Below are 24,560 nucleotides of genomic sequence, written 5' to 3'. Positions count from 1 at the left end.
ACCACTGAGCCACCCAGATATCCCTAGCTGAGTCTTCTTAAATGCTTGGGTCCTTTTTCTATTTATAGATAGCTGTCTATCCCCAGATTTTAGGTTTGTTGGTTGCCTTCCCACCTTGATTTTTTGATAGGTTCAAGAAAAGTTGTTAATTGACAGTTTATCTTTTTCCTTACTGCAGTAGTGGGATCGATGTTCTTATAGTCAATTTCCATAACTGAGCAGAAACCAAAAGTGTAGACCTATTTTTCAAAATAATAAGTTGTAATGCAAGTGCTTTAAATTTGCCATCTAATTTTAGAGCTCTAAAACATGGATTTCTGGAAATCTAATCCAACTCTGAATTTTTAGATGATCAAACTAAGTTGTAAAGAAGTAGTACTGACTTTAATTCAATTATTCACTAACTATATGCTGTTGTATGAATTGTTACAGTACTATCCCTGGAATCATGAAATTCTCATTTAAACTTAGTTACTTAAGAATCATTTGAATTGTTATTACACAATGGCTTTTCCTATTGGCTATGAAATCATCTGGGTATCTTTTAGTGTGCCACTTTTAATTTTTTAAAAATAAGGTGAAAGGGTGTTTTATTATGGATCATATGCTTCTTGATTTTCTGGCTGTCCTAATATGGCAATTTTAATTTTCTTTATAGTTTGAGAAGAATAAGTATTAACTCTTTTTTTTTTAAGTTTTTATTTAAATTCCACTTAGTTAACATACAGGGTAGTATTAGTTTCAGGTGTACAATGTAGTGATACAGCACTTCCATACAATATCCAGTGCTCATCGTAAGTGTCCTCCTTAACTTAACCCCTATCACCCATTTCATCCATCCCCCACCTACCTCCCCTCTGGTGACCCTCAGTGTGTTCTCTAGAGTTAAGAGTCAATTTCCTGTTTTGTCTCTCTCTCTCTTTCTACTTTTCCCTATGCTCATTTGTTTTGTTTCCTAAATTCCACAAATGAGTGAAATCGTACGGCATTTCTCTTCTTTGATTTATATGGGCATCTTTTATCATACTTACTGTCAAGTATTTGTGCTGAAATATATAGCAAACACTTAAAAACTTGTTTGTCTTAGAAAAGAGACATGTTATGATAAATATATAATCTTTCATTAAAAATATTCATAAATAAGCATTGCAGTAGAAACAGTCCTGGGACACCTGGGTGGCTCAGTGGTTGAGCATCTGCCTTCGGCTCAGGGCGTGATACTACGGTCCTGGGATTCAGTCCCACATCGGGCTCCCTGCATGGAGCCTACTTCTCCCTCTGCCTAAGTTTCTGCCTCTCTCTCCATGTCTCTCATAAATAAATAAATAAATAAAATCTTAAAAATAAAAAAAGAAACATAGTCCGAATTTGTAATCCTTTTTCAACTTCATCCAGGATATGGAAATAGGATTACTTAAGGCATAATACTCTGTAAATTCCTTGAGGGGGAATATATCCATCTATTTATTTCTCCTTCAGTATCTGAAGTACAGCTTTGCATTTACTAGAAATCCAACACATTTTTATTGAGCAAATTAACATTGAAAATTTCCTAAGAATATTCATCTTTTGTCTTATTTTGAGGAAATAAATATATTCAGAATAAATTTAACTTGAAATTTATAATGTTATTTGCTTAAAGTAGAAAAAGTTAAACAAGCATTCATTCACTAGGATGATACTTTTCATTCAATGAATGGCATATTAAATTATTGGGTGAGTTATAATATAATGATTTTCAAATGGAAACCTGTTTATGAACTTTCAGAATGACAACTTGAGTTGCTTCAGGATTTGTAGCTTTGTTAAGTACTTTAACAGCTGTTGCATTTGTCACAAGTAAACAATCCTGTGAGGGATGCCATCATGTATTATGATTCTTTGTTTCACAAATGAGGGAACTGGACTCCAGGAAGATTAAAGGATCACCCCAGGATTACAGCATTCATGAGAAAGAAAGGCAGCCGTAAAACTCATGTCTGAAGCCTCTACATCACATTCTTTCCCGTCACACATCATCGCTTTCTGCCAGTGTGATACTGAAGTATAGAAGCACTTTTCCATCCAGTCCTAATTCTCCACACTGCAGCTCTGAGCTTATGTGACCTCAGACAAGTTGGGTGACCCCATCTACTTTGTTTTCTTCCTTGAGCAACACTTAAGGTTGTGATCTAGCCTTTGCCTGCTATCACATGTAATGACCAGAAGTACCTAGTTGTCAGTGAGTATGTCAGGTTAGCCTTGGTTCTGGGTGCATTCCTCCCTCTCACATGTAGGTTGCAGTTTGTAAGCTTAGGGCAGGCATAACTCCTCGATAAAATACGTGTATATGTGATTACTTTGTAGTGTATGCGGATGTCTGCGGCTTTCATACTCCGTGAATTTCTGATAGGCCCCATGTCAGTGCAAGGAGATCAGAAGTGCACTAAGTACATGTAATTGTTAGTCTCTTACCAGGTAGGCAGCCACGCCGGAGGTGAACTCCGGTTGTTAAAAACCAGATACTAAGCAGGTCATCCTGGCACCTGCTGCCAACAGACGCCAGAGGCAATGACTAGTTATGCCCCCAACGCTTTCTGTGATTCTATAGGTACATTTTGATGGTTTTGCTCTGTTCAGAAAATGTTTTGTCATTTTATCTCAGTGTCCTATAACTTAAGCAACTGAATACTATGTCTTGTTCCTTTATTAGAGAACAGCACTGCACAAGTTACATCCACAGGAAGCCTTGTATTCCAGAACTTTGAGGAGGGCATGAGTGGCGTATACACGTGTTTCCTGGAATACAAACCAACTGTGGAAGAAATTGTTAAAAATATTCAACTAAAATATCTTATATATGGTAAGAAGTGCATTTAGTTGTATTTTAACTTTTTTTAATGTTTTCAAATATTTAAATACCTTTACATTTGTCTTAAAGGCACTTTGTCATTTTTAGTCTTCTTATTAAAGAAAAATTCCTGCTTTCCTGTATTTTACAAAGTTCTCTCTAAAGTGTTAGTGGTGAGGGCGGGTCTTGTTTTTTTTTTTTTTTTTTTTTTTTTTTCTTCAGGGGGAAGTTGACATGAACACACAAATTTGAGCCAATGAATGAAAATAGGGGTTATGGAAATCACGTTTTCAGATTATTACAATATCATAGTCTGCACTGCTTTTCAATTCTGAGTTTCATGTTTGATGGCTCACTGCCAGCCCCCAGACAGGAGCATGAAATGCCACTGTAAAATCTTTTTCTAAAAGCAGTTTGATCTCTGGAAGTTTGTGATTGGGAGAGCTGGGTTGATAATGGAGTGGCCAGGAGAACAGCCTGAGCAAAGGTTGTTAGTTCCCTCTCTCCTGGAGGCCCACGTGTAGTGGAGAGAGTACTGCCCCTCCCAGAGGCACATGTCCGCTCGCCAGCACCTGTGAATGTGCTACCTCAAAGGTGGCAGAAGGGACTCTGCACATATTAATAGGCTGAGGATCTCGACAGGAGGAGATAATCCTGAAGTAGCAGAGCAGGCCCAGTGTCATCACAGGGTCCTTAGAAGAGAAGGCGGAGGGTCAGCGGCAGGTAAGGACACCTCAGGGTGGAAGGAGAGGTCTCGGGGTTTCTTTGAGGATGGAGGAGAGGGCCTCTAGAAGCTGGAGATGGCACACCTGGAGCTCCCAGAAGGAATGCACCCTGATTCTTCTAAGAGTAACTTTGGACTTCTGTTGTCCAGAACTGCAAGACAATAAATTGGTGCCATTTGATGCTACTGTATTTGTGGTGATTTGTTACAGTAGCGATAGGAAACTAAAGTACCCTCCTGTCACAGCTGAGTTGCACAACAAATGGCAGAATTATTAGTGGTTTCCTGACAATTTGGGTCACTGAAAAAACCACTATCGCATATATCCAAAGAAAGACATAATTTTTTTATGAGAAATTATATTAACTTTTTTAGGCAAAAATTTATTTCAACTTCTGAATCAGTCATGCTTCACTTTTGTTTCGTTACATAGTTTTCTCCTTCTTGTTATTTCAGGGGTCTTGTCTATACCAATTGTAATCTCGTAGGTATAAGCTGACAACTGTGGCCGTGCCTCAGATAAATGCTAGTTTATAGGAACGATGAGCGTCGCTCATCGGTGCCAGGCAGCGCTGTGTTTTTAGGGTGTAGTTCTACTAACAATAAAACGCATGCAATGCTTGTGCAAGGCATTGTCGGAAGTGCTTTACGTGTATTCTACTTTTTTAATCCCCACGACAAACCTCTGTGGTTTGTAGACAGTGCTGTTTGTAGACAGTAGACAGTGCTGTGTTCCATCTGTGGATACACACTGGGGCACCAGGGGGTTAAGTGACTTGGTCCAAGCCACACTGTTGAGAATTTGGGGAGACTCAGCTGTGACCCTAGGAATTCTGATTCTGCAGTTGTTTTTATCCTTGTGTGCCAGGAGGATGAAACCTCATTTAATAAACCCTGATTTGGGCGACCTATTGTTTTTGTGCTTAAAGCAGATCACATAATTTAGTGCCATTTCATTACAAAGACCCACTTTTATCTTTCTAATGGTCATACAGTTTTCCAGATCTGAGCAGTCCTCAGTTGATGATCCTTGAGTTTGTTTCAAATTTTCCCTACTCCAGACAGTACTATATGGAGCATTTAAATAAATCCCTCCCCCTCCTTTCTGCACTTATGTGTATGTCTGTCTCTGTCTCCAGCCTATTTGTGTGTAAACACACAGACTACACACCTTCTGTATATATGTATGCATGCACGTGTGTATGTACTTATGTATATATGTATTTATTTATTCATAGTCTTCCACCATGAGGCACACTTTATTTTTTCCAGATTTAAGAACAGGAAAAATTAGGCTATCAGATGGAGAAATGATGGGGATAATCACCTCTTTATTAACTAGTTTTGATATAATAGATTTTAATCCTAGAAATCCCTTTTTAATGTATGTTAGACTCTATGGAGCGCCTGCAGGGCTCAGTGGTTGAGCATCTATCTGCCTTCAGCCCAGGTTATGACCCCAGCGGGGTCCTGGGATCGAGTCCCACATTGGGCTCCCCTCAAGGAGCCTGCTTCTCCCTCTGCCTGTGTCTCTGCTTCCTGTGTCTCTCATGAATAAACAAATAAAATCTTTTAAAAAATTAATAATATATGTTAGACTCTATTACTATGATCCAATATATAGATTGGCCCAAATAATTAATTACCTGAGCGTTTCTGAGATCCCATTTTATGAAGCCAATTACAAATGCTAAATACTCAATTTAATTTAATTTTGCTTCTGTTAGAGCATCTGTGCTCAATATGGGTTGTTTTAAGGCAGTGAGTACCGTGACTATGGCAAATTTAGGCAAGGCTCCAGTTAAAGTGAGGCATACTTCTTTTTCTCTACATGTATTATTCTAAGATAACAGAGAGTAAAATGTTTAAATTTAGTTGATACCCCAGGTGTAACCATAATTTGAGCCCCTGTATTGATTAGGTCCATGGAGTTAGGTCAGTTGGTGGATTTTAGCAAAAGTCAAAGTTAATTTGTATTGTACAGGTACAAAAGCCAATCAGATCCCTTTTTATCTTTTTTGAAAAAATAAAAGTTCTTCTCTATGTACCCTTGGTATATAAATGGGCTTTATGATTATTTTTTAGTGTAGGCGACACAGTGTTACATGAGTTTCAGGTGTACAGCATGGCGACTTGACAGCTGTAAGCATTCTGCTCTGCTCACCACAAGGTCACACGTATTTTTGTGTCATATAATGGAAATTAAAGTGTCCGTATTTTTATAAGAAGAATTTTGTAAGGCAAAGCCTTCGACAGAGTATTCGGGGTTATTTTGCTGGATTTTGCCAGTTTTCCTACCCAGAGCGGACCAACCAATACCCCGCTGCAGTACACGAAGACCTCATCCTCTGAGATTCCTTTGGCTTGTGCTGAGCAAGCTTCCCTGAATCAGAAGAACCAAACTCACTTATAATTACATTACATTTTTATATATAAGATGTGTAAAATTTTAGAAAGTAACAAAAATAACACAACACTGAAAATTACTCTCAGATTTAAATATGGCAAGACCATGGGTATATAGTGACTCATTCTTTTAAGATGCCGTCCTTAATTAGTACATTCGAGCATTTAAGAATATTTTTGTCACTTAGATTATACTACTTTTTCAGTGTTGATGCCATTTTTATTTTGGATGGTTTGTCTTTTTCTCAGTAATTGATAGAGTTTATCGTTCTGGATACCAGTACTTTCTCTATCATGTTGCAGGACCTTCTGCCTGCCTCTCACTATGTTTATGTCCCAGAAGATTAAAATATTTTTGTAGTGAGCTTTACCGTTACTTTTTTGAGTTGTGATTTTTTTGGTTTGATTTTTTTTTTCTAAGAAGTTGTTCTTTATACCTAAAAAGTAAAAAGTTTCCTGTATTTATTTTGCTGGCTTGTGTTTTTTAAAATTATTTTTTTATTAAGATTTTGTTTATTTAGAGAGAATGAAAGGGCAAGCAAAGGGAGGGAGAGGCAGAGGGAGAGAGATTATCTCAAGCCGACTCCAGTGTGAGCATGGAGCCTGACATGGGGCTTCATTTCACAACCCTGAGATGATGACCTGAGCCAAAATCAGGAGTAGAAAACTTAACCAACTGAACCACCCATGGCCTATGTTTTTTTAATTAAAATTTTTATTTCAAGATGATTATAGATTCATGTGTAGTTGTAAAAAGTAATAGAGAGATCCCATGTATGTGTTACCTGGATTCCCCTTTTAGTGCTTTCTTGTGAACATCTAGCACATTATCGGGCCAAGATACTTAGTTTATGTAGAGCACCAACCTTAATCAGATTCCTTCAGTTTTATAGTACTCCTTCGTGTGTGTGTATTTAATTCTCTTAGGCTTTATCACAGGTGTAGGCTCACGTATCCACGCTACAGTTGAGATACAGAGCAACACCAGCAGCAGAAGTATACTCCGGGTTGTCCTTTACACTCAGCCATTTCCCTCTTACCATCTCGTTATGACTGACAACCACAATTTCCTCCAATTCTATGACTTTATCACTTCCAAACTATTATATGAGTGCAGGAATATAGTATAATGTTTTATGGGATTGTTTTTTTCCATTTGGCTTAATTTTCTAGAAATTCATCTAAGTTGTGTACATTTATTATCCATTCCCTTTATTCTGAGCTGTATTCCATAGCACAGATGTGCTAGACTCTTTTTCATCCCTCACCTGCTGAAGAATATCTGGATTGTTTCAGGCTTTGGCCTGTAACATATAAAGTTTCTATGAACCTTATGTATAGTTTTTTGTGTAGATAGAGGTTTTTTACCTGTGGGATAAATGCCCGAAGTGCACTGGATGGATCATGTGATAGTTACATATTAGTTTTACAAGAGATTGCCAATTTCTTTGCCACCGTGGCTTTGCCATTTTACGTTCTGACCAGCAGCAGCTTCTCTGTCCTCACCGGTCAGTATTGGTTGTTGTAATTTATTTTAACCATTTTGATGAGTCTGAAGTGATACTTCATTGTGGTTTTCATTAGTGTTTACCTCGTGTCTATGGACGTCGAACATGTCTTATGAACATATGGAAGGCAGTTGTGCTCACCACTGTACCACCAACGCGATCCCCTGTTTCTGGGTTCTCTAATTTCTTCCTTGCTAATAGTTAGTTAATATAAGTACATAGAAACATTCAATACCAAGTAGTGATTCCTCCTACTATTCTTTTTTAATGAAGATTGTTTTGTGCCCCTACTTTATATAGTTTTGTGTGTTTTTGAGAAGCCAGAAATAGAAAGGAGGGAAAGTGTATGTTTATAGGTTTAAACATTTAGTCATTTTGTTGATCATTTTGATTTTCATCATTTGCTCCCATGTATCAAGCTGCCATCTGTAGTCCTTTCTGTAGCCCCAAAAAGGGGATTGGTGTTAACATCGTATGCAGATTTCTTGTATACAATTGCTTTTTAAATCCTTAAAGAGGAAAAAAGTAGAAGAAATATGCCCTTATACTACCTTATAATTATATAATCACCTTTACTGGGGCACTTTGTTTTTTTGATGTAGATTCACATTATTGACTGGGGTCACGTTCTCTCATTATGAAGAATTGCTTTTAGCTGATTCATTTTTTGGCTAGATCACATCTCCTGCTGAGCTCCTTGGTTCATTTCTCCTTTCAGTGCTTTCAGTTTTCAACTGCAGAATGTCCAGTTGGTTTGTTTTTTATAGTTTCTAACTTTATAGATATTCTATATGATATGAGATTGTCATATGCTTTCCATCTTTAATCATAATATCCTTTAATTTTTTTTTAACATTTTCCTTCTATTTTAGAGAAGTAGAGTGAGCATGTGCATGAGCCAGGGGTAGGGGTAGATGAGGAGAGAGAGAAAGAATCTCAAGTAGGCTCCATGCTCAGTGGGGAGCTCAGCAAGGCTCAGTCTAGTGACCCTGAGATTATGACCTGAGCCGAAACGAAGAGTTGGATGCTCAACCGACTGAGCCACCCAGGCGCCCCTGTTTTATAATATTTATAAATATTGAATGCTTTGATATTTTTATCTTTTAAGTCCCACATCTGTCATTTACTCAAATAGTTACTGTTCCTATTTTTTTCAGTACATGAGTCATACTTTCCTGTTTACTTGCTTGACTCAAATTTTTTCCACAAACTGGACTTTTTAGATAGTGTAGGAACTCTGGGTAGGGACCCACACCCCTGCCCTCCCCAGGCTTGCTATAATTATTTCATGTTTTTTGCTTAGCAAGTGCCTACATCATTTCTGTGGAGTTCACTCCTCACCTACCATAACGTGAAGACCACGCCCCTTCCCCGAGTCTGTTTTAGGAAGGTGCAGCTGAGGTGTACCCACAGTAGTTTGATGGATCTTTTGTTTTCAACAATGCCTTGGGCATAAATTCCTCCGAAGACTGATCTGGTTAAATTTGGGTTCCTTTGAAGGGATATTCCCCAGGTGAGTGTGTGATATTTTTTCTGACCCGGGATAGCGCCTCCCAGCTGACTCTTCCAGTGTTGCTCTCTGACAGACTAGCCCCACTCTTACTCACCTACTTAGCAGATGAATCTATAAATTCCCCCACCCCTTTGTCTTTCACTAAACCTCTGCTGTTTTTGAGACTTCCCTGCACTTTATCTCAAGTGATGTCTGTTCCTTTGAGAAAAGGTTCTGAACTCTGTTCTGCAGCCTGCTCCTGCCCCTTGGCAGATTCTCTGACCTGCAGCCCTGGAGCTGAGTGGGCACAGTGCTGTGCTCCTGTTGAGAGCCATCTTACTCTAGGAGCTTAGTGGGGAGCAGGGAATAGTAGCAGCTTCTGTGGACTCCTCTGTTGGCTGTTCCTGCTGTGCAGCCTTCACACCATAAACTGCAAGGGCTGTGAGCGTCCAGGGATTCCCAGCATTGCTGCAGCTGGGTTTGAGCCTCTGTGTCACAGAATGCCGATGGGAGGACGAGAGGAGTCCTCCCCCTCCAGTGTGTCAACTGCAGCTTCACTTCAGCAACAGGGAGCTGTGGTCAGAAGTACTGCCATCCTGCCCCTCCTGGGAGGCTACTGCCTGGGAGCTGGGGGAAGAGAGCACCCCACGTTCCTTTCTGCACCAGTCTGGAGTAGCTGAGGGGAGGGAGGGAGGTCTGGGTTCAAATCCCCAGACTCCCTGTTCTTACCAACTTCTAGTAGATTTTTTTGAATAAATGTCTTTTTTTTTTCCACTTTTTTTCTTTGCTCCAAGTGTTATTCAAAACCCAGTTCCCCTCTTGGTGGGTGTTAAGCCAAAGGACACAACCAAGCCAAAGAATGGAAGGAAGGATTTTGCTTGCAACAAGTAAGGAGAACACTGAGGATCTTACCCACAGCAGTGTGTCCTGGAACAAGAAAATTGGGGAATCTATAATCTGAGGGTGTGTCCATGTTCATGAAGGGGCTTGCTCCAGGGGGAATACAGCATGGAATTGGGGCAAGGTCATTTCAAGGTGACTGAGTCCTAGGGCCAGCAGGGGTGGGTGTCATCGGTTCTCGGGCTCAGGTGGGTCCAGTGTCTGAGCACTCAGAGGGTTTTAGATCCTAAAAGCCCCTGACTGAAAGTAACTCAAGAGTGAGCATAACAGACCTCACGGTGAAATCAGCACTGGGAGTTTTTGTGATTGGTTGTCTGCTTACAAATTTTTTGTTTGTCTTTCCACAATAATTATTTCTGTTATCAAGAAAAGTAGTAGATAATAGTTGATGAACATTTACTGGCTGTTTACTACAAGAAAATATTTAGCCTTCCCTAGTGTGTACAGACACTGCTTCCTCCCCAACCAGGACCTTAGCCACCACCCTGTGGATTGGTCAAGGATTGTGTTGCAGGCCAGTGTTATTTTACCTCCTGGGTAAAATAACATCCTTTCGCCTACTCTCACCCAAAAGAATGTGTTTAAATTACTTTGAGTTCCCTGAGCAATAGTGTACAAGACTGCAAAATGAGTGGCTTGGACTAGATCTCTCAGTTCTTTTGGAGCTTCGAAGTTTTAGCAGAGATTCTTCTAAAAGGTGGTGATAGAAAAAAAAAATGCAGTGAACTGCTGTCTGCTCATAATTAATTGAGATAGTTGTCATAACTAACCAGCACTGGGAATTTTATCACTAATTTATTGTCTCTGATATGATTAGGCTGTCTCCTGGCCTGTTACAGGCTGTTATTTCCTATACCCTTTCATAAGATGGCTGGGACCTAACATGACTTATGTTCGGGAAACTATGTCTTTCTTTTTTCTGGGAACCTCTGTTAGGACCATTAGGACCATTTCAGAGGCTATAAATAGTTGATTTCTGAAAATAATTTACATCACTGTCATTGGGAAGTGGTCTTGTACCATTTTTCCAACTGTCATGTCCTGCTACTATAATTGTTTTAAGAACATTTTTCATCATCATTACTTTATTGGATATGCCATTTGTTATTTAGTAGTATTGTAGTATTTTATTTTAAAACTTTTGATGGATTTTTAATTATTGATTTTTATTTTGATGTCATTGTGTTAGAAAATGTGGTTACATGATATGTATATAATTATTATGGATTTCCTGTCATATTTATATATTTTCTTATTTCAGTGAGATTTTGAAGTGCTTAAGAAAAAAATGTTCTCAGTTTCAGATATTGTAATGGAACTCAATAAAACTGGTAGATTTATGAGAAACATAAAAGATTTATTTATTTTTTCAAGAGAAGGGAGAGGGAGAGAATCTCAAGCAGACTTCCTGCCAAGCATGGTGCCCAATACAGGGCTCAGCCTCACAACTCCTGACCTGAGCTGAAATCAAGAATCAAATGCTTAACTGACTGAACCACACAGGTGCTCAGAATCTTAATTTTGATACCATAGGGATTGGATATTTGGCATAATTCTTGTATCCTTCAGTTTTCTTAGGATGGATATAAAAATACTATGAAATTATTACAAGTAATCATTTCTTTTCGACAGTTGCAATATATTTTAACTGTTTAAATAACCACTTTTGTGTTATTCTTTAATTTTTTACAGCATATCGTGAGCCTCATTATTATTACCAGTTCACAGCTCGATATCATGCAGCTCCCTGCAACAGTATCTATAATATTTCTTTTGAGAAGAAACTTCTTCAGATTTTAAGCAAATTGGTTCTTGACCTTTCATGTGAAGTTTCTTTACTGAAGTCGGAGTGCCATCGTGTTAAAATGCAAAGAGCTGGTTTGCAAAATGAATTGTTCTTTACGTTTTCAGGTAAGTATATATAATTTTTTAAAGAAAACAAATTAAAAGCAAAAAGCAAATTTTGAAGACATGAATTATCTGCAGCATTTTTTAAATGTAAATGTTATAGATCTGAGTATTATAATGTTCTCTACTTTGGCTTAGGTCTGATAGGCCTCAAAATAAAATTCGGATTCATGTACTTAGTGAAATAACTAGCTTGTAATGGTAACAGCTCTCAAATAACTAACCTTTGCTGTGATAATTTACTAGAGAATGAAATTTAAAATAAGGAAATGCCTGTCTGTATATTTAACTGTTACGAAGATTTAATTTGTAAAAGAACCTAATTCTGATAACATGAGTTAATATTATAGATCAGTAGGACCATTCTAAGGGCTTACAGTGCTTTTCCTAATGATGCAGAATGGAGGCCCAGTGTTTTCTGGAAAGCGAAGAATTGATTTTGTACCAATACTTATAAAAGGGTCTGTTTATGAATAAACACTGCAGAATAACTATCCCTATGTTTTTATTGAGTCCCCATGGCAGTAGGACTCCATCTTCTATCCATCTCAAATGATATTGCTTACTGTTTTCCTTTCTTCCTTACTCTGTCCTTGATTTGTTCACTGCTGGTGTTGTATTGTACCCACTCATTTCTCCACTTTTCTGTTTTGTTTTGTTTTTGGCCATCTCTGATTGAATTTTTAGACACAACTAAGAGTTGTAAAGCTTTACAGGAAAAGAACGAGAAGTTCAACCTCATTTTTACTATCTTTATCTTCTTTACCACTTTTCTTCCCCTCCAGAAAAATTTTGAAAGTTATTTTGTAGCCAAGGAGACAAAGTTATCACAGTTAGACTCTTGCTTTAGCTCTTCAAGGAATAGTATTTGCATTCATGAGTTATGAGACTTTTGTACCTAGAGTGCTTCACAGGTGCAATTAATAGGCATTTAAGAATCCTTAGAAGACCTTGAAAGTAAAGTTGAACCTATAAAAGAGATGATACACAATAGAAATGAGGCCTTGTGGGCTTGATATACATTTCTTTAATGACTAATGATGTTGAACATTTTTTCATGTGCATTTTGGCCATTTGTATATCTTTTTTTTTTTGGAGAAAAGTATATTCAAGTTCTTTATCCAGATTTTATTTTCTTTCCAGCTTTATTGAAATAAATTGACATATAACAATATGTAAGTTTAAGAGGTACAACATAAGTATTTGATGTGTGTGTGTGCATGTAAAATAGTTACAATTTATCTTATTTTTTTGTGGTGAGAACTTTTAAAAGTCTCTTTGCAATTTTCAGACACTCCGGGATCAGGCCCTGGGCTGAAGGCGGCGCTAAACCTCTGAGCCACCTGTGCTGCCCCCTTTCTTGGAGTTTTAATTTCTCTCCTTATATTACCCATCCATTCTTGCATGTTGGCTACCTTTTCCATTACAGCCCTTTGCATCTTGTCATAGGTATTTTAAATTTCCAGTCTAATAATGTCAACATCTCTGCCTTATCTGAGTATGATTATAATGCTGTTGTTTCTTTTTTCTTTTAAGATTTTAGTTATTTGAGAAAGAGAGGGTGTGAGCTGCGGGGGAGAGGTAGAGGGAGAAAGAGACAGTTTCAAGCAGACTCTGCACTAGGCACAGAGCCTGATGCAGGGCTCAATCTCATGACTCTGAAGTCATGACCAACATCACGAGTTGGATGCCTAGCCTACTGTGCCAGCCAGGCAACCTGCTTGCTGTGTTTTTAAACGTTTTTTTGTCTTTTAGTATTTCTTGCAAGTTTTTATTGAAAACTGGATATGATGTACGTCATAGTAAGAACTGAGTTAGGTATGTCTTATTGTAACATTTTCTGTTTATTTGTTTAGGATTTGGGCTATTGTTTAGGATTTGGGCTATTTACAAAAACTATAGGCTTCAGGGGCTAAAAATATCTGATATGCTTATCTTTGTCTGCTTTGTTGTCTTTGAGTTTCCCCAAAGTCATCTTCCTAAGTAAAGTATGAGACTTAAAATCCTTCTCTTGTAATCTCCTGGTTTGTATGATGTCCTGTTGATGTGCTGGTAGTTAGTAGAGGCAGCAGAAGCATTGTGTGGCCCAACAATCAGATCTCAGGATTTCAGAGAGCTTAGATCTTTGGTCTGAAACCTTCAGCAGTGTTTTTCCTCCTTTTTCTTGGTTTGCACTGGAAGCCTACAGGTAGCTGGAATTGGACATTTCCAATTTGCAAGGTCCTTTAGACTTTGGCAAACCTCCAGGTGCTTAAGCTGTGGAAAAATACTTCTCCTTAAGGGCAGGCTTTTATTGAAGACAAGTGAGTACTCTTGGTACATTTCAGAATGTTTATTTTGTTCCTCCTCATGCTAGAAGTACAAGGGGATTTGTTTTCTCTTCCCTCCCAGAGAAGTCTTGGGACTCATGAAAGCATGGGGGACCCTGTGAGCTGGAATTTTTAACACTTGGGCTTTCTCACTGCGAGCCTTCAACAGATTCTCAGTTGCTGGTTTTTTCCTGCTTCCCTATCAGGGTCTTTCTCTGGTGCGTCTGTTCCTCATAAGCAATAATTCTCTATAAACACCTTTTTCTCTCTACCGTTTTGTGGGCAGCAGTTTTCCCTGAGACCTCAGTTATCTGTTAAATCAAAGAAAAGTTTGTGAGTCTGTTTACAGCTTTTCTTGTGAGGACAGGAGTGATAGCATCCGAGTGCCTTTCATGTGGGACTCCGAACCAGAAGTTTTCTTTTATCCTTTTTCTTTTCTTAATGCTCTGTTACTGATTTTTCTTGGGTTTAATAGACTGTAAAATAGCATTTTGATTTTATTTTCATTTTCTTTTCTGAATATATTCCAGTTATTATCTTGGCAGCTATCCTGAGTTTTACAGTTAATAACTTAAATATATAACTATATTGTTTGAATTAATACTAGCCTGGTTTACTCCTTCCTCTCTATGATGGTCTTTGTCATTGCATTATTATTGTTTACATTATTGTTTACCACTAACAGATTTAGAATTATTATCTGATGTATTTATTTCTAATCATATGCATGAAAAAAGTGGGAGTTAAAAGAGTAAAAATACAACAATATTGCCTTGTATCTGCAGAGTTGACTTTATCACTATTCTTTATTTCTTTGCACAGCATTGAATTACTATCTGTCATCCTGTTACTGGCTAATAATGTTAAACATTGTGTTTGGAATATTTTACTTTCTTCTTCATTTCTGAAGGATATTTTTCCAGATACGGGATTCTTGGTCGAAAGCTTTTTTCTTTTAATACTTTAAATATGTTATCTCACTGCCTTCTGACCTCCGTGGTTTTTGTTGTTGTTGTTTTCTTTTCTTTTTTTACAAGACATTTGTTAATCTTACTATGGACTTGTAGTAAGTGACAAGTTCCTCTTTTTCTTCTCTCTTTCTGCTTTCAAGATAATCTCTCTGTTTGATTTTTGACAGATTGGTTATAATGTGTTTCACTGTTGAATTCCTTGACTTTATTTTAAAGATTTTTAAAAAAATTATTTATTAGAAAGAGAGAAAGCATGAGCAGGGGAAGGGACAGAGGGAGAGGCAAGTAGCCTGATGTGGGGCTTGATCCCAGGACCCTGAGATCATGACCTGAGCTGAAGGCAGATGCTTAACCAGCTGAGCTACTCAGGCACCCCAAATCCTTGCCTTTATGCTACTTGAATTCCATTGATCTTTTTGAATACATAAATACATGTCTTTTATCACATTGGGACATTTCTGGCATTATTTTTTCAGATGTCCTTTCGGTTCCTTTTTTTCTCTGTTATGCGTACGTGGTGGGGTTATTAGGCTTTCATTTCTTTTTCTGCTTTTTCTTTCTGCTCCTCTAGCTGGATAATTTCAGTTTACCTATCCTCAAGTTCACTGATTCTTTCATAAGATCAACTCTAATTGAAAGCCTATGGTGAGTTCTTCATTTTAGTTGTTGTAACTGTCAGTTCCGGAATTTGTTTAGTTTCTTTTTATATCATCTTTCATTTTATTAATATATTCTGTTGTGAAACCATTTTCCTTTTTGTTGTTGTTGTTCTGTGCTTATTATTTCCTTTAGCTTTTTGAGTATATTTAAAACAGTTGACATAGAGTCTGTCTAGTAATTCCAATTTCTGTGCTTCCTCAGGGATGAATTGTTAAGTATTATTATTTTTGAATGTTGGTTCATACCCTTCTTTCCTCACATTCCTTATATATATTTTTTAAATGGTACATTTTTAATATTCTAACAGGTAGTAATCATGAAATAAGATTCTTTTACCTCTTTTGTGTGTGTTGTAGTTGTTTAGTGATCCATCTAAGTTACCTTTGTAAAGACTATATTCCTTGTTGTATGTGATGTCTGATGTCCTTTAGCTTGATGTTAGCTAGTGTTCTGATAAAAAGATTCTTTGTTTTGTGCGGAGGTCAATTTCTGGTGACTCAGCATTTTCTCAGTTACAAAAATTTAGCTATTTTCCAGAGTTTCAACATACTTGATTCTGTTTTGAGTCTTGTTTGTCAGCGTTCCTGTGGTAGGATGTGGCTTGAGGTATCCTACCTCGCCATTTTACAGGTGTCATTTCTTTTTTATTTTTAAATTTTGTAAAAAGTTTCATATAAAAAGACAAAGAGGGTACATAGTTTCATACAGGTTGAGGTTAACCATCTAACCTAAGTAAAGCAGGTATATCAAAGAAGGCAGGAGTTCAGGAAGAAGTTGTGCTCTCTCAGATCCAGAGAGCTAATTGAGTAAACTGATCTAGACAGTGTAAGTATTATGTGGTTTGCCTAACATGGGGCAGGGGGTGGGGGAGTAGTATACTGCCTTTTGGCTTTACTACCTTTAGTACTGGATTATAACTTAAACATTCTAGGTGTTAATGACATGGTTAATCACTATCTGTACTGACTCTGAAGACTGGATAATTTCTGGGGATTCTGTGTTGTTTCTAACAATTTTGCTTTAGTTTAATAGATAGTAGATTTTGATGGATTTTTAAATTTGCTTTAAACTTTTATAAGGATTCAAATTAAAAATGTAATTGTGTACCTTCATATGATTTGATCTCAATCATATTATAATACATATAGACTCTGGTCTACCATCTTCTGAATTACTTAATGAACGGTAATTTCAAATGGTAATATTTTAAATAATATTTTAAATATTTTAAATATTTGGTAATTTCAAAAGCTTTATCTTAGGTAAATAATATTTTAAATATTTGGCTACATTTTGAAAATGCTTTCCGTAACTCCACTGTATATTTTTGATCTATGAATCTTAGAGATTCTACATTTCCTGGGTCTGGTTTTATGATGATTTCATTTTAAAAGGATTTAAAAAATAGTCCATTGACAAAAACTTTTTTTTTTCCCCCCAAATCTACAGCCCTTTTGGGAGGTCTGCTTTAGCTTCACATCTGTTCTGTTTGATTTTATAAAATCACTTTGATTTTATATTTTATATGTTGTCTTTTTTGTGATATTTTATAATACTTTGTGATATCAGTTCAAATGGCAACACAGAAATTTCATGTGTGTACTGGTTTGGGGAGATATTTAAAAAGGATATTGAAAAAATGAGGATTTCCCAGTTTTCTGCAAGTGTATTCTGCATTATTAATACTTTTGTGGTCAGTTTTATTATCTTCATCATATCAATGCTTATCCATCTAATATATTTTACATAACATATTAGGCAAATGTCAATAATATGAGCAAGGATCTGTCTTCAAGAAAGTCATATTCTAGTTAAAAGAAAATATATAACAGTAGTACAGGTTATGTAAATATTATGGCAGAGATTCTAGGTACTCTGTGGGTTCTATGTACATAAAGATGTCATTAGGAGATGAACAGTTGAGGAGGTCCATGAAACATTATTGGTGTTTTAAAAGAATTCCATGCAAAATAGCAATTTAAAGTCATGTATACAGACAACATGGGGTATATTTGGGGAACATTCTAGAAAATTTAATCGGTAAGACATATAGAGAATTTGGGGACAGTCAACTAGTCATTGCTTGTGGTTATATTATACAGAGCTTAGATAGTTAAGATTGATGTATTTTAAATAATATTTTTATAGGTAGAAAGAATGACAATCATAATATTTAGTCTCTTGTTTTACAGAGCAGAGAGTGGGTCTCATGGAGGTATTAAATAATAGCCTGTGTTTATTAGTGCTAGACCTAGGGCTAGAAATCAGTTTTTCTAAATGTATTTTGACCAATAGTGAGAAGTAACTAAAACTTTTAGAATTGTGGTAATTAAGTTGACATAATTTAGAAAGCTATTTAGTGGAAATCTTTGTCATCTATTCTCTCTTTGAATTTTATGACTTTACAAGTTTTTATGTCTTCTAGGTTGTACAGTTAAGTGGTACGTAGTTATTCTCAGTAGTCTCTTAATGATCCTTTGAATTTCTGTGTTATCAGTTATAGTGACTCCTTTTTTATTTATAATTTTGTTGCTTTGGGCCCTATTTTTATTCCTTGGTTAGTTTCATGAGGGGGTTGAAAATTTTGTTTACATTTTGAAGAAACAATTCTTAGTTTGGTGAAGCTTTTCTGTGATGTTTCTATTATCTATTTCATGTGTTTCTGCTCTAATCTTTCTTCTCATCATTAAAATCATCATTGTTATTATTGTTACAATCATTATCATTAAGTCTTAGGTTCATCGCAATCATGAGGGTTTCCTGATTTATATAGAACAAACCTTTGGCTTAGATTTATATCTAAATGATTTAGTGTAACATTAGAAAAACGCTTAATTATTACTGGAAGAGAAATATTAGATAAATGATCTATTTTATATTTCAAAAGCCAATTTTAATACTGTGATATAGATTTGGGGCCCTTTATAAAATATACTGTATTTTCTCAGTTTCATCTCTAGACACTGAAAAAGGACCTAAGCCATGTGTGGACCATAATTGTGAATCTTCCAAAAGACTGTCTAAGGTATGTTACAAAAGACTGTCTAAGGTATGTTATGTGGGGCTGGAGAAAATTAAAAAAAAAAATGAACATGCTCAGTGTGTAAGTAAGCATTTAGCTATTTATTGAACACATCAGATCCACCCATTACATTTAGGAAATTCAACAATAAAAATAAAATGTCATCAAATAATAAATGATAAGAACTTGAATTAACTAATACAGTTATTTTTATGAAATGCTTTAAAGTTTAGCATCTTGTTACTGTGTTAAGGAAGATAAGTTTTCCATTTCTTTGGCCTTATTTGTTCCATGTTAATTTATAATTATTAATCAAGTAGTACCTTTATAGCAAATCTAATAAGTAGTATAAGGATTTTATCTTGGTTTCTTTTCAAGGCTTCTCTAGATACTCTAGGTCCTTTTTATTTCCAGAAATTTTTAAAATCACTATGTCAGATTTCTAAAAACAAAAAATGCCCTGGATTCTGATAGGCATCAATAGGTTAATTGGTGAGAAGTGGTGTTTTGAGAATACTAATAAATTTTCCAATACATATATGTTAGTTCTCCCGACTTATTAAGGTTTGCAAAATTTACCTTTTTATTTTATTTTATTTTATTTTATTTTATTTTATTTTATTTTATTTTATTTTATTTATTTTATTATTTTATTTAAAAATATTTTATTTTTACTCATTTTTATTTTATTTTATTTCATTTTATCTTTTTGCAGTTTTTAGTTTAAAAGTCTTGCACATTTTCTGCTAAATTCATTCCTAAGTATTTTTTTTTTAAGTGCTGTCTTAAACGGGATATTTAAAAAATAAATTGGTCAGTTTCAGTTTTCAATAGATGGTTTGCATGTTGCATATTTGCATGTTGTACTTAGCCACTTATTAAATTCATTTGTTACAGTAGTTGCTTTAAAGATTGCTTAGGATTTTCTATGTAAATCATCATGTCATATGCAAATAAGAGTATTTCTCTTTTTCTAATGTCTATGCTTTTTATTTCTTTACTTACCCTGTTTGTAGCTACAGTATGATGTTGAATAGATGAGAGAGAATAGATATCCTTTACTTGTTCCTGATTATAGGGGGAAAGCATTTAATCTTTCACTATTAAATAGGCTGTTAGCTCCAAAATTTCAATACCTTTTACCAGATCAGTTAAGTTCCCTTCTATTCCTAGTTTACTGAGAGATTATGTTATGTATGTTCCTTCATTTGTGTTGAATATTAACTCTGCCTTTATTGAGAAAAAACCCCACATATATCTTCATTATAAATTTAGCAGAAAGCATGCAATACCTTTAAAACTAAAAACTGCAGTTTTTTCTTTTATCCCTATGAAACGTCCCCTTTAATTTTTTCTTTGAAATTTTATCATGTTAAAAATCAATGTTATTGGGCAGCCCGGGTGGCTCAGCGGTTTAGCTCTGCCTTCAAGCCCAGGGCGTGATCCTGGAGACCCAGGATCGAGTCCCATGTCAGGCTCCCTGCATGGAGCCTGCTTCTCCCTCTGCCTGTGTCTCTGCATCTCTCTCTCTCTCTGAATAAATAAATAAAATCTTTAAAAAAAAATAAAATCAATGTTATTAATTCAGACTTCTTAGGCTTACTGTTTTCAAGGGATGTAGGTTTCTAACTAATCTGAATTTTTGTGTCTTTATATTTGAAATGCATATTTCTTGAAGACAATATATAATTGACCCCTTTGTTCTCAATAAAAAAATCTTTAATTGGAATTCTAGTAAAATTTAATGTAATTATTGATACAATTGTATTTATGCCTATTTTTTACTATTTTTCCCTAATTTTTCCCCTTTTTCTTTTTAAAAAATTTTCTTAAAATTTTTATTTATTTATGATAGTCACAGAGAGAGAAAGAGAGAGAGGCAGAGACATAGGCAGAGGGAGAAGCAGGCTCCATGCACCGGGAGCCTGATGTGGGATTCGATCCTGCGTCTCCAGGATGGCGCCCTGGGCCAAAGGCAGGCGCCAAACCGCTGCGCCACCCAGGGATCCCTTTTTCCCCTTTTTCATTCTTTGTATTTTTAGAATACATTTCATTTTATCTACCGATTTATTTATATTGAGATAAAATTGACATATAACATGATATTGGTTTTAGAAATTTAATGTATTAGTTTTAGGTATAAAGCATAATGATTTGATATAAGTAAAGCCATATTATTACCACACTAAATTTATGTGTACAGACACGTAGAGTTGCACATTTTGTGTGTGTGATGAGAACTTTAAGACCTATTCTTCTAGCAACTTCCAAATATACAATACAGTGTTCTTAACATCCCGAGACTTACTTGTCTTATACAGTTGTCCCACCATATCTGCAGCTCCACTTTCCGTGGTATTAGTTACCCATGGTCAGCTACAGTCCAGAGGCAGATGATCTTCCTTCTTTTGTTTGTCAGTAGGTCATTAGTAGCCTAATGCTGTGTTAACAATGCCTGCATTATTCACCACACTTGATGTCGTCATGTAGGCATTTTTATCATGTCACTTCATCACTCATATCACATGTGAGTAAAGTATGATTTTAAGAGTTAGATATAGGGGCAGCCCAGGTGGTTCAGCGGTTTAGTGCCGCCTTCAGTCCAGGGCCTGTTGCTGGAGACCTGGGATTGAGTCCCACATCAGGCTCCCTGCTTGGAGCCTGCTTCTCCCTCTGCCTGTGTCTCTGCCCCCCCACCCCCTTCTCTCTCTCTCTCTGTCTCTCATAAATAAATAAGATATTTTTAAAAAGAGAGATAAAGAGACTTCATTCACATAACTTTTATTATCATACATTATTATAATTATTCTATTTTGTTAGTATGGTTAATCCCTTACTGTGGTATACTTTATAATTTAAACTAGACCATAAGTATATGTGGGTAGAACAAAACATGGTATGTCTGGTGTTGAGTAGTATTTACAGTCTCAGGTATCCACTTGGGACATATCCTCCATGGATGTGGGGAGTACTGTTAACTGGAATTTTGTACCTTTTGATTATTTGTTTCTTTTTCATTGCTGACATGTACTTTGAATGTTTATTTAAAATCAATTAATTAACATATTATTAGTTTCAGAGGTAGAGTTCAGTGATTCATCATTTCCTTATAATTCCCAGTGCTTATTACATCATGCCTCCTTAATGCCCATCACTCAGTTACCCTATCCTTTTACCCCCTTCCTGTCCAGCAACCCTCAGTTTGTTTCCTGTAGTTAAAAGGAGTTTCTTATGGCTTGTTTCTGTCTCTGATTTTTGTCTTATTTTATTTTTCTCTTTCCTTCATTTCCCCTATTTCATCTATTTGGTTTCATAAATTACACATCTGGGTGAAATCATATGATATTTGTCTTTCTCTAACTTATCTTGTTTAGCATTTTGGCTACTATAGCACCTTTAGTTCCATCCACATCATTGCAAATGGCAAGATTTCATTCTTTTTGATGGCTGAGTAATATTCCAGTGAGTGTGTGTGTGTGTGTGTGTGTGTGTGTGTGTGTATGTGTATCACATCTTTTTATCTGTTCATCAGTCAGTGGACAATGACTTCTTTTTTCTCTTACTATGTTTTTTGCCTTAATGACTATTTTGTCTTATATAAATATAGCTTCTCCAGCTTTCTTTTAGTTTCCATTTACATAAAATAACTTTTCCTGTTCCTTTACTTTCACTTCTTGCGTTTCCTTAAATCTAAAGTGAATTTCATGTAGACAGCATACAGTTAGGTCTTGTTTTGTATCCAGTCAACCACTCTGTGCGTTTTGATTGGAAATTTTAGTCCCTTTACACTTCAAGTAATGTGGATTCACTGGCATTTTGTCACTTGTTTTGTGGCTTTTTAAAAAAATGCTATTCCTTTTTCTGTTGCTCACTTTCCTTGTGATTTGAACATCTGCAATGTTATGTTTAGATTCCTTTCTTTGTCTTGTTTGTACTTACCATAGGTTTTTCCTTTGTGGTTACCATGAGAATTACATAAAACATCTTGGAATTAGAACATTTTATTTTAAGCTGATTAGTTAAGTTTTATTCCCCTTAAGTATTTATGTTTTTATGTCCCTATTTAAATCTTATTATCTTGTGTATTCATTAACAAATTATAGTACTTATTATTGTTGTAGTTCTTTCTACTACCTTTTGTCTTTTGACGAAAAATCACAAATACTATATTTATAATTAACCTGTTAGCACTACATTATTCAGAATTCCACCTGTAGATGTACCTTTTCCCTAGAAATTTATACTTTCACATGTGTTCTTTTTACTACTTAACATGCTTTCCTTTCAGTGTAAGGAACTGCCTTTAACATTTCTCATAAGGCCAGATTGGTGGTGAGGAGTTCCTTCAACTACTGAATGTGTGCAGAACTCTTTATCTCCTTTTATTTCTGCTGTAAAGCTTTATCAGTAGGAGAATCTGTGGTTGGCAGTTTTTATCTTTCAGCACCTTGAAGATATTGTGCCATTCCCTTTGGCGTACAGAGTTACTGTTGAAAGCCTATTAATAACCCAAATACATTCCTTGTATGTAGCAAGATGTTTTTCTTTTGCTGCTTATAAGATTCTTTTGCATTTAAGTTTTGATAATTTAGTAAATATGTCTTGGTGTGGGTTTCTTTGGATTCTTCTTCAGGACTATTTGGGTTTGCAGGACCTGGAATTTGTTTCCTTCTTAAGGTTAGGGAAGTTTTCAGCCAGTATTTCTTCAGATAAGCTTTCTGCCCCTTCTCTCTCTTTCTCTGTCTCTGTCTCTGTCTCTCTCTCTCTCTCTCTCTCTCTCTCTCTCTCAAGACCCCCATGATATGAATATTGGGCCATTTGATGCTGTCCTTTAAGTCCCTTCTGTGTCTTCATTCTTTTCTAATCTTTTTTCTTTTTACTATTCTGATTGGATGAACTTCATTGCCCTATTGTTAGGGTTGCTAATCCTTTCTTCTACTTTATCTTGTCTACAGTGAACCCATCTCTTGAATTTTCTGCTCAGTTCTGTGATTTCTGTTTGGTAATAATTCTTTTTATATTTATTGAAATTCTCACTGTGCTCATGCGTTCTTCTCTTGACCTTAGTAGATATCTTTATGACCATTATTTTAAAATCTTTACTAGGTAAATCAGTTATCTCCGTTCCAGTTAGGTCTTTTTCTGGAGTTTTATCTTGTTCTGTGTTTTTTTTTTTTTTTTTTTTTAAGCACTTTCTGCTGTTTCCTTATGGTCCTTAAATACTTTGTGTTGATTTCTATATTAGATAAAACAATCACTTCTCCCAGTCTTGAAGGTATGGTTTTTTAGGGGAGATGAACCTTATCATTCAACCCTGCTTTGACTCTTGATTGTCTTCATGATTTTTGTGATTTTCGAAGCAACTTTTTTTGTTTTTTGTGGTTCCCAGTAGTTGAAGGTGTGCCAAGAACTCTCCATGTCCCAAAGGGAAGATCTTGTCAGTACCTATATTCTGGCTGATTAGAAGCCAGGTCCTCAGGAAACAGCATTTAAATTATGCACATATGCCTCTTTTCAGGGCAAGAGGGAGAGATGGAAGTTTCTGTCTGTTTCTTCTGTAAGGAGACTGTGGGTTTCTTTGCTAGTGCCCATTGAGTCCCTGAACATGAGCCCTGCTGGCCACCAGAGCCCAGTGATTAAGGGGCCTTCCATTTAGTGGCAGCTGCAAAAACCAGGGCACAAAGACACTTACAGGAGCTCCTTCTCAGGAGATAGCTGACCTGGACAGAGACAGAGGGAGAGTACACAGGTTGCACCTCAGCCTTTCTGATCCCTGGAAAGTATGCAGTTGGCCCCTTAATGTGTGTTAGATTGGAAGCCTTCCCCATAG

At 36.2% G+C, this 24,560-nt stretch overlaps 1 protein-coding gene and 1 long non-coding RNA gene across 9 annotated transcripts in view; both read left to right on the top strand.

Annotated features, from left to right (window-relative positions):
* LOC112661321 (zona pellucida binding protein) overlaps nt 1–24,560 on the top strand; it is an 87,541-nt gene that overhangs the window by 11,794 nt on the left and 51,187 nt on the right. For all 7 annotated transcript variants that reach the window (XR_004806679.2, XR_004806678.2, XM_035701518.2 and 4 more), the window contains exons 4-6: nt 2,693–2,842; nt 11,553–11,771; nt 18,657–18,733. Coding sequence is in view for 5 of the 7 variants with exons in the window: in XM_035701518.2 (XP_035557411.1) it covers nt 2,693–2,842; nt 11,553–11,771; nt 18,657–18,733 (446 nt within the window). In the remaining 2 variants the exon portion in view is untranslated. The remainder of the gene's footprint in view (nt 1–2,692; nt 2,843–11,552; nt 11,772–18,656; nt 18,734–24,560) is intronic.
* LOC118351358 (uncharacterized) lies at nt 14,106–16,533 on the top strand. 2 transcript variants are annotated; one of them, XR_004806680.1, is made up of 3 exons: nt 14,106–14,295; nt 15,620–15,693; nt 16,442–16,533. It is a non-coding gene; the product is annotated as an uncharacterized LOC118351358 (long non-coding RNA). The 2 variants fall into 2 exon arrangements; XR_007403461.1 differs by having other exon boundaries at nt 16,447–16,527.

Source organism: Canis lupus, chromosome 18, assembly GCF_003254725.2.
Source record: "Canis lupus dingo isolate Sandy chromosome 18, ASM325472v2, whole genome shotgun sequence".
NCBI lineage: Eukaryota > Metazoa > Chordata > Mammalia > Carnivora > Canidae > Canis > Canis lupus.
The sequence above is the reverse complement of the archived record's forward strand: the minus strand, read 5'-3'. Positions and strand labels throughout refer to the sequence as shown.